General features: G+C 37.5%; 1 protein-coding gene across 2 annotated transcripts in view; it reads right to left on the bottom strand.

Annotated features, from left to right (window-relative positions):
* Positions 1–582: 582 nt before the first annotated feature.
* The window catches only part of TTC33 (tetratricopeptide repeat domain 33), a 43,811-nt gene continuing 29,764 nt past the window's right edge, over positions 583–14,629 (bottom strand). For both annotated transcript variants that reach the window (XM_036403595.1, XM_036403596.1), the window contains exons 4-5: positions 12,512–12,643; positions 583–3,835 (exon numbers count right to left, since the gene is read on the bottom strand). In XM_036403595.1, the coding sequence (XP_036259488.1) occupies positions 3,491–3,835; positions 12,512–12,643 (477 nt within the window). In that variant the 3' untranslated portion in view covers positions 583–3,490. The remainder of the gene's footprint in view (positions 3,836–12,511; positions 12,644–14,629) is intronic.

Consider the following 14,629-nt stretch of genomic DNA (forward strand, 5'->3'; position numbering starts at 1 on the left):
GTAGTCAAGGGAAATAATTAGGCACCTTGGGAGGCTGATTCAACTCATTCTGATACTTATCTAACACAAGGCATATGAGTGGCCCCATGAGGCTGTGTATTTCTTTCCACTGTATACAAAGGGACTCAAAGGGAAAAATATATCTGAATGTTTAACTGTAGTTTTTAAAATCAAACAAAATTATCCATCTAACCCAGTGTTGTTCTTGAGCATTTTAGTATGTGATTCATATGGAAGGCAAACACATGAAAGCTGCTGCAGTCACTGCCACTAAATGATGACAGACAATAAATATATATATTTTTTTAATATAATATAATGTCAAAGGAGTGTATTTCACTAATATCCTGTTTTGGATAACATCTCCTTTTGCTCCATCTCATGTGGATATCCCTGAAGGGTTTAAAAGCTCTGAGCATCACTTTTTGTTAAATATTTTTCCCCGAGATGTCTTCTTTTCTTTTTTACTAAAACAAATTAACATGTTCACCAGAGACAAAAGCCAATTATTAAATGAGGAACATTCAAGAATGGGAAATAACACTTATTTTTGTTATAACCCAAAGAATAAACAGACATCACTAAGCCGCAGAAGTCAGGATTTTATTCAAACCGCAAACCGATCCAGAAAATTACATACATGCAAAACATGGCATGCTGTAAAAGAACAGTGTTGAAATCATCAATATTTGAACTTCTCCCCAGTTTGAAAAGAGTGTCCCAGGAACTTAACTGCTCTACAAAACACTACAGTTCTGACAATACCTAGAATTCATCACCTAATCTAATCAGAAGGAAAATACATTTAGTATGAGATGGAAATCACCACCCCTTGAGCCCCGCGCAACCTGACAGTGCAGATGTACACCCCTCCAGCAGTCTGGTTCTGCAGTGCTGAAGTCAATAGGAACTTTGTGAATCACTTCAGTGGAAACAGATTCTGTGATAACACAGGCCTCTGAGAGAAGGGCAGCAGTCCTTCCTGTATGAGTAAAGACAGAACACTGACGCAAGTACAAAGCGCAAAGAAAGAAAAGATGAGGTGGATACAGCAAAGCTCCTCCAAAACGAAAATGTACCCTAGAGCATCTCACACATCTCCTTTTCCAGCCAGAGAAGATCTCTTCTTTGAAGAAATCTGTCCAAATCCCTCTCATGATAATTCTTTCTACGGCTGACTAGATTGTATTAAGTTGATAGAAGAAAGATTAAGAAATCCTTAAACTCTAATAATTTAAACTATCAAACCATATCTTAATCAAGTGCCTATCCAGTAAGCATTTAAAATCATTCTGAACTTAATGAAGAAATAAAAATGAAGCATGATGATGTTTTACATTTCTTAATATACTTATGCCACTGTAGTTCTAATTATTTTGAAGATTTTGTGTGAATGTACTCAGAAGATTTTGTGTGAATGTGCGCTCATGCAAGCACAGACCTAAAAATTCACAAATACAAAAAACATTTCAGGGGACTCTTGCAAACATTAATGAAAACTTACATATTCTCTTAAATAAAGATACTGTGATACCAGATAAACAGAAAATATGATTTGAGATAGTTTTTCTGCAATGCATTTTCCACTGCAAAAACACTATACTCATCAAGCAACATTATTTTCTTTTAAAATGCGTTATTTTGAAATTAGAAATCAGACTTGAAAAGTGCAAAGATGACTGATTTCAAAAGTTTCACTTGTCTACAAAAGTATTTATTATCATACAAAATTTTATCAAAATCAAGTAAAAAATTACATGTTCCCAAACTGAATTCTTCAGGAATTCCTCAGCTGACCATTTTTTCCAGTACTGTTAGCATGTGATCATCTCTACCACATCTCCAAGACAATGAAATGAGAACAGTCTCAGCACAGAGCACATCAAAGAAACAGCCTGATTTCGTTTCTTTGAACTTCCTGTGTGAGGAACAAATTGCCACCTTCCCATGAAAAAAAATCAACGTTAAAAACATTTCCTAGGGTATGCCTCATTACCCACCACTGCACCCAAAATCCAAAAGGGATAAAAAGGAAGACTCCAGCAGCACTGTCCTGCAAAACTCATTCTTTAAGAGCATACTTTTAATGGTAGGTCATAAGAATCAGGAAAAGCAAATCGACTCCCTTTATCAGACTGGCCTCACTAGGAAAGAAAAGCCCCAAATACAGTACGCTTCAGCCATATTTCCTACTCCCACCATTCTACTTTTGGTGATTTCTGTAGCACAGCACACAAGATAAGGAAAGGCCAGTTTCAGTCACAAACAGTGTTCTTTCTTCTGGTGAAACATTTAGTTGTAACTAAGCATTCAGGGTTTTGGTTGGTAAAGCATTTCCTTTCATCTAATCAGAAGTGTTTAACCCACTCACTGAGGAAAGCAACATAAAGGTTTCTACAAAATAATAAACCATCCCTGCTTCATAGGAAACTTTCTCATAGAACAAGTAATCTTAATGAAAACAAAGACTGTCAATAACAGAAAACAGTTCACACTTTTACTGGAAGAAAATAATGTTAATTAATAGTGATTAAAATAATTTTTAAACGTCCCTTTTTCTTTTTGCGCTGGTTTTGGCTGGGATAGAGTTAATTTTCTTCAGAGTTGCAAGTAGGGGGCTAGGTTTGATTTTGTGCTGGCAAATATTGGTAACACACATTGTTTTTATTACTGCTGAGCAGTGCTTGCTCAGGGTCAAGACCTTTTCCTGCTTCGCATCCCCCCCCACCAGTGAGAAGACTGGGGGTGCACAAGAAGCTAGGAAGAGGCAAGCCAGAACAGCTGACCCCAGCTGACAACAGGGATATTCAATCTCACAGCACAACACACAGAACTGGGGAAAGAAGGAGGTAGATGAAGGGAGGACATTCCAAGGGTCTTCCCAAGTCATACGTGATGTAGCCTTGCTTTCCTGGGGATACCTGAATGCCTGCCTGCCCATGGGAACTAGTGGGTGAATCCCTTGTTTTGCTTTGCTTGCATGTGCAGCTTTTACTTTTCTTATTAGGCTGTCTCCATCTCAGCCCACAAGTTCTTTCACTTTTACTCTTCCAATTCTCCCCCCCATTCCACCAGGAGGCAGTCAGCTGAGTGGGGCTGAGTTGCCAGCTGGGGATAAACCACAGCACTTTTACAGTTTAAATAAAACTTTCCTAATTACTGGGAAAATGTACACATTAACTTGTAAAATTATGAAATACACAAAGATGAAGCAGCTGTTAGAATGCAGTTAAGCATTTCAACATTACATTTGTTCATAAGAATTTAGAATTTTTAGAATCAACTCTTGGCTTTCTTTTTGACAAATACAGATGGAACAACAACTCAGGTCATTGCTTTTTTAATTAAGGAAAGAAAAATAGCTTCAGTTCTTTAACTTTTGTAGGCTATTCTACCATTTAATAAAAAAAGAACAAACACAAAGCAAGCAAAATACAATAAATAACAGCAGTTCTTAAAAATTATAGGTATGACAACTCGTGAGGCTGCCCTACCGAGCCCTGATGAAAAGAGTTTCATCAGGAGTTGCAGGACAATTGTCCTGCTCAGTAACAGTCTCTACTGTACCTGAAGCAGACACAATCACCATCGTTTTAGCTGCTGAAAGAGCTTTCTCCTTCTCTGCAATGGCAGCACAGACTGCCACAATTTCATCACTTTCAAAGTCATAGTCTGGGATTGACTCTTGTACAAGCTCTTTTGCCAGGGCTTGCACTGATTCAGTCTTTGTGGCCCTCTGCTGTTCCTGTAGTTTTCTTGCCCAGGAAAGGTCTTCTTTCCATACTTCAGGGTTCATTGGAAAGATGTGTAAGGATACCTGGAAGCTTCGGATTGCCTATAAGCAGAACAAGGAAGAAACAAAGATGGGACATTTTGAAGCCTTCCTTTTTCATAAAAATTGACAACAACAAAAAGATTACATATATCATTTGAGCAAAGCCAAAAGCCGTTTTACTCCTGTCTTTTTTTGGAGGAATCCTCCCTCATCTTGGTTCAATAGCAGCCTGACCCCCAAACAATTGTGTCTGAAATGACAAAAATGCATGAATAAACTAGGAACCTGGCAACAAGGGCACAAATAGAGAGTTCATATATGAAAAACAATGCTGTTATTAAAAAGGTAAAAGGAAAAACAATTTTTTGGATGGTTTCCTATTCCACTTTTCTCTCATCATCAGATGTACATAAGGCAAAAGCAACAGATATGGTTTAAAGAAATACAGAAAAGGGATGACTGGAATTTGAAGTATCACTAGTATTGCTGCCTTTAAATTAGAATGCAGTTGTTTCACATACATACCTAACAATACACTAATACTAGCCACATGGTAAAGAGTTTCTGTAATAGGCATGTGGTTATAAAAACACATAAATAAATGCATAGAAGGAGCCAAATGAACTCCAAACTTCGAGAGCTGCTCTAAGAAAGAACTTCTATAATCTATAGATTATATAGATTATAATCTTATAAACAACATAATACAAGTAGAAGTAAGGCTCACTAACTTAGTGAGGCTTCTCCTTTCTTTCAGTTCAGCTGGGAAAATATTCACAAATACAAATCCTCAACAGAGAAGCTGTGAAATTAAAAACAAAGAAATGTGGCCATCTAAAATAAGAGGTTGCTACAATACTAGAAAAAAGCTACACCAAGAATTACAACTGTATTGTCTTTTAGTTATCTTAACAGTGGTCAAGGCTGAACCTACCTCCTCAAACTTAGGTACATGTACACAAAAGATGAGTGTATTTCACATTTATGACTGTACAGTCAGTTATGAAAATGTGTTGCCTTAGAGACAAAACTCTTTTATGACATGTACAGAAATCTTCCTGTAAGATGGGAAAACTGTGATGATATGGATTCGGATGGTATTTGGGAAGAGTTCTGGTAACTTGAATATTAAAACTTTAAAGACATATGGTAAATCACAGTTTACTTATTCTGTTGTAGCTTATAAACACTTAAAACATGCCAAATAATTTGGAAAATCACAACTTTTTTTCTGCACTGACAGAAACTGATGGCTCATCCTTCTGATGGCACAGATGAATATATGGACTCCATACTATGGGAACTCAGAAGAAAGAGATACAAAATCAGATTTAAGATGCTATCAGTATTACTGCTGTTGTAAGAGGCAGACCTTCAATTCCAGATAGAAAAAAAAAGCTTGATTATTGGTCCACAGCCAGTTCTGAAGTGCAGGAGCATGCTGAACTTTAAAGAGAAGAAGAACTGGAGTTTAGTTCTTGTAAAACAGTGTCATTTTATTCAACTTGGCTAGCTTTTAATTTTCAGGGACACATGAAAAACAAGTAAACACTAAATGCTCATTTTTGTATTTCTGTTGAAAACAAAATATAAACAAACACCATCTGCTTTTAAGCTTTCCATGAAAGAGGTCTCCTAATTAAAACCTGTCTATATAGTTATGTTCATGCACAATAAATAACATTTGGTAAGCGTCAAAGCTGCTTTGATGATTCATACAATACAGCATAAAAAGATCATCTTGGCAAATCTATTAGAAAAGAGTTTTTGTGCTTGACGTTTTTACAAAGAAATAACAAAATATTAAAGTAAATTTTAAGTGATGGAAAAGATCAGAGGGATTATTTTAAAGCAGCGATGTAAAACTGAAAAATACACACTTGTCATCCATTTGAAATTTTATGTTGCCATTGGAATAGTGCCCAAAGCCACTAATTTCTATTATGACAAAAGAAAAGAACAGTGGTACTTTTAATTCTTCCCCTAATGGAGATGTAAATCTCCTTCTCAAATTTCCTGTTGCATTGTAGGAAAACACAGTGATACTACAAAAAATCGATATTTCTAGCCTCATTTTAAAGAGGAGCTGTGATTTTAGAGACCCTGCATATAAGGACTATAGGATTTTTTATCAGTACAGTCATGTATATGCTTTTGCTTCTGTAAGGAAGTGCAATGGAAAACCTTCTGCAATACATTCTTCCTTGTGGAATTACCGTATTTGAAAAATCTGTACTTTTGAAGTATCTTACATTTTGTCTCACTAAATAGTATTCTGTAGCAAACAATCTTCCATTTGTCCCATGAGTCGAGTCTCCTCTGCTGGTCTGCACAGCCTTCAAGTGTGAAGGGCAATTCTGAGCAGACTGTACTTTTTTAAACACATGGACTTAGTAATCATCAGTATACATGAACCTCCAGAAAAGCCAGAATTTTAGGAGGTTGTATCTGCCACCAAAGTATGTGGCAGACCTTTATTTTACACTAGGCAGACACTTTCTGACCTGTTTCAAAGGATGTCTATTGGTGAAGTGAGTAATCTTTTTCTGTGTTAAATGAGCTTTAATAAGGAAAATTTCTTGTGTGTTTTTACAGCACTCAGCACAGTCCTTGGGGGTGCTGATGAATGAAAATCTGGATATGCCCCAGCCATGGCACTCACAGCCCAGAGAGCCAAACGTGTCCTGGGCTGCACCCAGAGCCCCGTGGGCAGCAGGGCAGGGAGGGGATTCTGCCCCTCTGCTCTGCTCTGCTGAGACCCACCTGGAGCACTGCATCCAGCCCTGGGCTCCCAGCACAGGAGGGACAGGGACCTGTTGGAGAGAGCCCAGAGGAGGCAACAAAGAGAATCAGGGGGCTGGAGCACAACTCCTGTGAGGACATTTTGGGAGCATTTGGGCTGCTGAGCCTGGAGAAAGAAGGGTTCAGTGACACCTTACAGCAGCCTCCCAGTACCTGTAAGGACCCACAAAACACCTGGAGAAGGATTTTTACAAGGACATGCAGTGATAGAACAGGGGACAATGACTTTAAACTGAAAAAGGGAAGATTCAGGCTAGATGTACGGAAGATACTGTTTACAGTGATTTACTGAAACGCTGTAACAGGTTGCCCAGAAAGATGGTTAATGCCCCATCCCTGGAAATGTAAGGCCAGGCTGGACAGGGCTCTGAGCAACCTGGTCTAGCTGAAGATATCTTGGCTGATTGCAGGGGGTTGGACTACAGGACTTTTACAGGTCCCTTCCAAACAAAAGCTTTCTGTGATTCTATGACAATACATTACTGGAATTTGAGTTTTATTTTTGTACTACTCACCATGAGCATAAATAACTAATTTTTACAGAAGCATTTATCACAATAACGTAGAAAATAGGGAAATAAGACATTTTAGTATAGTTAAAGACTCCTCATGACATTTCTCTCCTTCAAACAAGAAAAAAAGTCCCATCCTTTCAGGTATTTTCACTCTAGTTTAATAGTTTCTATGGTATAATCTGAATGTCAGATTTTTTTTTTTTTTTTTTTTTTACTTTAAACTGTCATCTTGAACTTTTCTGTGTAATTTTCTGTTCAGATTATTTCTGCTTTTCAATAAAGAAATTCTCTCTGAAAATTTCATCAAAAGTAATTCTGGTGTCTTACAAAATGAGGTGAACACGGTATTTTGCACTGCTTACATTTCCAAAACCATTTTATTCAACGTTTCTGGAACTCTCATGTTCTGGAGAAAGTACTTGAAATATAGTAATTTTCCAGATGTGAAAGACTGTTTTTGCCTTATGCTTATTGGGATTTGGTAAAATTCCAAATGCATAAGAATCTTTGTTTCCATCTGGTAGATGTGTGTGAGATATCCTCACTTCCACACCTTCCTCCTTCTCTTTTTGAAGAAGTTTGCATCCTCCTTATCCCCCTCTTATACTTTCTTTTGCTCTGGGGATAGATTTCACGGGTGTCACTTTGCACCAAGTCATTTCCTCACAGCCCTCTTTCCTCGCATTTACCACCCTTCTGCCCTCACACCTCGGTGCACACCCCTGCGAGGCTGCTGATGCTCTGCTGAAGTCACTGCCTCAGGCTGCCTCTACCACACAGACCTCTTATACTGTGCTCTACCACACGCAAGGATATGATCCAGGAGGACCAAGGAAAAAACAACCACAAAAATCAAACCCACCCTAGAAAGTGACATAGCCTAAGAAAATAAAGCTTAAGTGTTACCAATATTTTCACCTGGCAAATCAGGAAAATCCAGGAACACATTCACTTCTTTATTACCAAATTATACTGCCAAATTTATTACAGGAATTTTAAAACAATGGTCAAATAAACTTTGTTCAACATCCCTGTTCGTCTTATCCCGTACATCTGATTTAGCTAAAACGTCCAATTACAAGGTCTCAATGTTGAGAAATGTTTTTCTCTAAAGTCCTGAGCATCTGACAAAGGTAGGCGCCAGCTAAATCAGCCACAATCACTTACAGAAACTGAGTACCCATGGCAGAAGTGGAGCTGAAAAGGGCATTTAAACTTTTGGAGACTTGTATGCCCTTCAGCTTTCCTGACGGAAAACAAAAATCACATTTGACTAGAAGATCTTTTTGTGCTTTAACAATCACTATCACAAAATATATTTACAATTTCCAACAGTGGTTAAAAAAGGAAAAGGGTTTCTCTGTAGTAGATGGAGAGGGCAGGATTAACACAAGACCTTCCTGGGGAAGCTTATTTTACTGACTATTACCTCAATAACTCAGTAGGACTGTTTAAAGCTGTTGAAAAGAATTTAACAGAACCCCACTTTAAATGAAAACCATAGTACTTTCTCTCCTAACTTATTAACTTCCTAAATACTTTGACTTTTCAGTGGAAGGCCAACCACCAATTTCCTTTTTATTACCAAAATAGTCTGTTTCTAAATGCTAACATTTGTAAAATGTTGAAAAATTATCTCAAATTCATATTAGTTATGTTAATTAGCCACATTCCAATAAAACACTGACGTTTCTCTCTTTGGGAGTATAAAACTCCCATCATTATCTAAAAGACCAAAAACTATTTCTTTCAAGAGAGATGAAAGGAAAGGGCTGATCTGAGGGGGGGGATTCATATTGTCAAGGCATGATTCTTTTGACAAAATGTTGTGTCACACTTAGAGACTGCTAAAGCACTAACTACTTAGGAGGAATACAGGAAACCACATCCTTCAAAATACCAAACAAAACCCATGCACAACTGGTGCATATTTACAGATCTTCCCTCTCAACTTTGTGATCCTCAGTCCTCAGGTTTGCCAGGGACCCAGAATGGGGCAGAGCTGAAGTCACAGAACCACAGAATGGATGAGGGTGGCCAGGACCTTCTGAGGTCACCTGGGCCAAGACCCTGCTCAAGCAGGGCCACCTGAGCTGGCTGCCCATGACCATGTCACAGGACTGATGAATTTCTCCATGGTGGGAGACTCAGTGCTTTCATTCAGTCCTTGATTTTCTTGTGATTAGTTTTGGTTTTTCTTTTTAATATTGCTTTTGTTTGGTTTTCTTTTTTCCCCTCTTGAATAATCAAAGCATGGGGCTCAACCTTCTCACAGGAGGAACTTTTGTAATGAAGCTATTAGAGCAAAATTGTTAACTAGTGAAGATGTTATCAGCAGTACAGGAAATTCAATTTCTAAAACCAATATTTGTAAAATATTTGTAAATATTTACTTTGTAAAACCAAGTATTTGCAATTAAATGAGAGAAATACTGCAAGCCTGGCTATATTTCTACAGTTACTACATTCACATTGGAGGTTTACTCAGGCGTGCTCTGCACATTGATTTGTAGAATTTAAGGAATTTCTGCCTTTACAGAAATAAAGTTTTCCTTGCTCACATTTAAGTAATACTGTTGAATTACCCTATTTAGTAAATTCAGGGGGGAAAAAAGAGCAAACAACTTTCATAAAAGCTAAATAAAAAGGGACTAATTTAGCTCATTCTTTTTGTCACAAATTTAACAAAAACTACATCCAAGCAAATTTTTCTTTTTTTTATTATTACACAGCTCATAATATACAGATTTGTTTGGAAGCAGCATTATAGACCTGGGAAACTTCAAATTAAAATAAATTGGTTTTTTCCTAAGAAAAAAATGCATCATTCATTGTGAAGCAATAAAAGTATTCACAACAGAACATTTGGCAGGATGTGGGTAATGAAGACAGATGTTGGTGGGGGAGAAATGAAACAAAGAAGCAGAAGAAGCAATTCTTTAGAAGGATAGTAATTCCCAAATCTAAAAAAAAAATTTCTAAAAAAGCCTTGATATTTATGCTTTATTAACTTTTCTTTGTAAAAAATATGACACAGGGAAAAACAGAAAATCATGGCAATGAAAGACTAATGGAAAAAGGATAATTATGATTTAAACCACTTGGTCTAGAGGACTCCAGAAGTTCAGTAACTATGAATTCACTTCTTATTTTAAAACTCTATCAGTCTTAGCCTCTTAAGATTCCTTAAAAATCGCTTGGTTCAAAAACAAATAGTGAACATTATTTGCATTTTAGAAGAACTCCCCAACTTCTCTGTATGTGAAAACATATTTATCAGAAGGCAATTCAACCTACAGACAGAAGGCAATGAAGTATGAACACACAGTACCACAGCACTGGGGACACCAACGGGCTCCCTGCTCAGATACAATCAAAAACTGAGAGGGCAAACTACCTGTGATAAACCCCTCCCCCTCCCTCTTCATCACAGTAAGGTCAATTTAACAATTACAGGAGCACCTAGAGTGTGCTTCTTCATTCAGATGAATGAAGTGCTTTGATGTAAATCTCTGATTGTTCCCACTTAAAATCCTTTGCTTTGCATCACTGAATAGTCTCAGCTACATAAATTAGATCCCTTTCTGATTAAGCTCAACAGTGTACTCTAAAAGAACACTGAAGTGCTACTCTAAAATAAGACAAAATTAAAATAATATGAACACTAGGTCCCCAGCACTCCAGATAGCCAGTCCCACTGGTGCTTCATGACTTGTCTGTGTAGAAAAAGCTTGCAGGATCTGATGAATCAAACTGCTGGATATACCTAGTACAGGTATATTACTATTTATAACTGATATTACAGCAACTGTACCATTTCTTACAGAATAAACAGCATCAGTCCTTGAAGGAAATAAAACTCTAATTTTCCTGAGACTAGTGCATTTAAAATTCTCAGGCACAATTTACAGTGACAGTTTCATACACTTAAAAGGAAAAGATCCAGACAGACCAGACCATCAACCCTAACCTTCTACACCACAAAAACCATGGAATGTCACCACTGCTGAAATGCAGATATGCATGGATTTATTTGAGATATTTCATATTATGATCCTGCACCGACAAAGGGTGCACACTGCACATCTGTAACACACAGGTTTTGTCTTAGGTTTTGTCTAACAGGACTGGAGCACCTCCCCACTGAAGATGGGCTGAGAAAGTTGGGGCTGTTCAGCCTGGAGAAGAGAAGGTTGTGTGGAGACCTCACAGCAAGCTGCCGGTATCTGAAGGGGGAATACAGGGGAGCTGGAGAGGGACTCTTTATCAGGGACCGTAGTGACAAGGAGTTATAGAAACAAACTGAAATGGGGGAAACTTAGGAAGATATTCTGTACTGTGAAAGTGCTGAGAATGTGGAACAGGTTGCCCAGAGAAGCTGTGGATGCCCCATCTCTGGGAATATTCAAGGCCAGGCTGGATGGGGTTGGAATTAGATGATCTTTAAGGCTCCCTCCAAGCCAAAGCGTTCTGTGACTCTAGGTGATTCACATAGTTTGCATTTGTTTTGGTTGGTTTGGGGTTTTTAACACTGCTTCTTACTACATTTTAAAAATTTGTTTTGTATGAATTGTTAACCTCCATCAAAAAAATCCCATCATTTTTTAATTCTTGAAAATTTTCAGACATTGTAACTTTGCAAAATCACTCTAAATTACCAACAAAATTATTCGTATCAAAACAGCACACAGCTACTTCTACTCAGAATACAACCAGTATCTTTTTTCATCTAAGAGGTCATGATGCAATGTTTTTCTAATAGACCTCTGGGAATGTGTCTGAATTTGAAATGCAGGTATGTTCACCTGTTGTGTTTTCACAGAAACTAGGAAAAAATTATTATACCCCAGAAAAAAAAGATGCACTTCAGCTACTGCAGAGCATCCCTGGCTTTTTGCTCCCTTATTAAATGAAGAAGCAACCTCAGCCACCATTTGAGGTCAGGGAGCCAGAGGAAAGCAGGAATGAGCACACACTATTTGCTGCATAAGCAGGACACCAGAAAAACAAGACACTAGAATTTTATCAGCAGGCATGTATAAAAACTGAGCCCAAATAATCAGCTGATCCTTGAACTTCACATTACCCTCATCTTTAAATTATGGTGAGTGGCACTGTAGCAGTACAACACACAGAATGCAGTATGTGCAGTTATGTCAGCATAATTGTTCTATTGCATAAAGCCACCACATAAATATAGTATATGACACAAAAGTCTTCGAGCTAGACTGGTCTTCCACAAGTCCAGCAACAAAACCACACAGGAAGCATTTGTGAAACACAATAAAGCAGAGGGAACACTGGAGATAAATAATAATGATCTTTCTCCTTGTCTATGTTCAAGTTACCATAAGGATCTACAGCAACCTTGGCATTTCTGTACTTTCCTTCTCACACACAATTAATTCTGTTATCCTACCAGTGCTATCTCTCCTAATCCAAGCTGGGCACGTCCCAAAGTCTGCCAGGCATCCCAGGAACGCGGGTTTCTCTGGACAGCCATTTCTGCTGCATGCACTGCTGGAAACATTTCATGTAAAGACATCAAGACCTGTATCAGAAATAGAAAAAGAAGAGGAAGAAAAATAAGCAAAACTGAAAATAAATTTAGCTTTTCTGGGATTACCCAGGCAACAACCACTGTTTCAATAACTAAGATTCATCTTACCTAGTTTTTTTTTAGTTAAAAGCTGCTTGTCTGACCTCAGATAGTCACCCAGACTCATTCCAATCCCCACAGAGCGAAATGAGCATGCTAGAGGATAATTCACCCAAATTATTTAAGCAATGCTATTAGAAGTAGATTAACTGCTTCTGAAGATGTCTCTCTTTGTCGACAAACCCTACAATCTATAGAAGCATAACAGAATAGTCAGGATAAACACATGGAGAGCTAAACATAATAAATGTGCAAGTACTGTTGAAAAACTCCTGGACTGTACTTATTCTTTTTAATAGAGAGCTGTAATCTACCAGAAACAGTGCAGTGCACATGATATAATTATAGAAACAATCCCTGTAACTCAGCATGGAAACAGACCTTAACAATGAGTGCTGTATTTAGAGAACAAGCATTCAGCAGAGCTTAACTTAGACGTGAAGTCACCTACATTAAGAAAGGAAAAAAGTGGTTTCTGAATGTGAAAATCTCTGTTACTCAGCAGTTACCATAGGATTATTCTCCTTCCATTGAATCTCCATAACTAAGACAATAAATCACAGTTAGCAATACACAATGTGGCTCAAAGCTTGCCTTATGTTTCCAATACCACCATGAGATTGGCACATCACCTGAAGATCTGTCACTCTGAGATCATGATTTCAGACACCCACATGCTATGGTGATAGATACCAGTGTAAGAAACAAATGACAACTGCATTCCTGCAGTATGATGAGAATGTCAACCACAAGGGTTAGACTCATGTGTGGGCAACCACTTTCATCCCAACTGACCACAACTATGATGAATAATATTAGAACACGTTAGGAGTATTGCTGAAGTTCAAAACAGATTTGTTTAACCTTACTGTTCTAGGATATATTAAACAGATAAATATGAGTGTTGGAGGATTCAAATGTGATGATCTTGAGTATTTACCCTAATTAACAAATAGGACATGAACAGCACAGAGGTGAGCAGTACACTGAACAGAAGAAGAAGAGGGAAAGGAGAAGGCAAAGATTTACTACAGAAAGCAACCCTGGACTGAAAAAAACAAGAAACATCATAAACATGGATTGTGAACAGCCCTTTGGATTGATACTTCTGCTGTTCTGTGTGACTAAACTTTTCTAAAGACTAGTCTTATGGCTTCACTTTAATTCTATCGATGGACTGTACCTTAGAATTCAGAAGTACCTAAAAAATCTTCAGAAAAACAATCTACAGCAGTATATAATCTTCCCTCTTTATCCTGCTCAATGGTTCTCAATGTCTGCATTTTGTATCAAAGTCTATGATAAATGTTATGTGTTTTCCAAAACTTTCAGATGAATTACATTTCTATGGGCAGTTTCCTCTATCTGCAGCAGATGTGTGAAGTGAAGCAAACTGTTACTAGTGGAGAAGTGTACATCCAACCGAGATGAAGGGATTCTGCATCTATCAGCTATCTTCTACATCAGTGTCTTAATGTATTTATTCTCATAAGAAAAAACAAATCCAAGTATGCATTTACAGGAACATTTTTATGCATCCCAAGTACTCCATATTTCCTACCAGTACTTTCTACTGCAAACTAATTACAAAACATCTGTGTAAGTGCTTAGGAAATCATTTGTAGTATTTAATGAATTTTACTGGTTTGTTTACTGAATTATTACTTTACTAATAAAGGCAGTTATTCCACTTTCATCTATTTATGAGTATTGTGTGCACCAGCATAAACAGCTGCTTTAAAAATGCTCTTCCAGATCATGTAGTAATTACTTTGCTCCTAATAACTTTGGCATTAGATTCTCCAAGTACATTCAAACAAACACACGTTTCAATGTATATGCATTTTTATCCAACACAGGTAGTTTTTTTAGTTATTA

This window comes from Molothrus ater, chromosome Z (assembly GCF_012460135.2).
Source record: "Molothrus ater isolate BHLD 08-10-18 breed brown headed cowbird chromosome Z, BPBGC_Mater_1.1, whole genome shotgun sequence".
Taxonomy (NCBI): Eukaryota; Metazoa; Chordata; class Aves; order Passeriformes; family Icteridae; genus Molothrus; species Molothrus ater.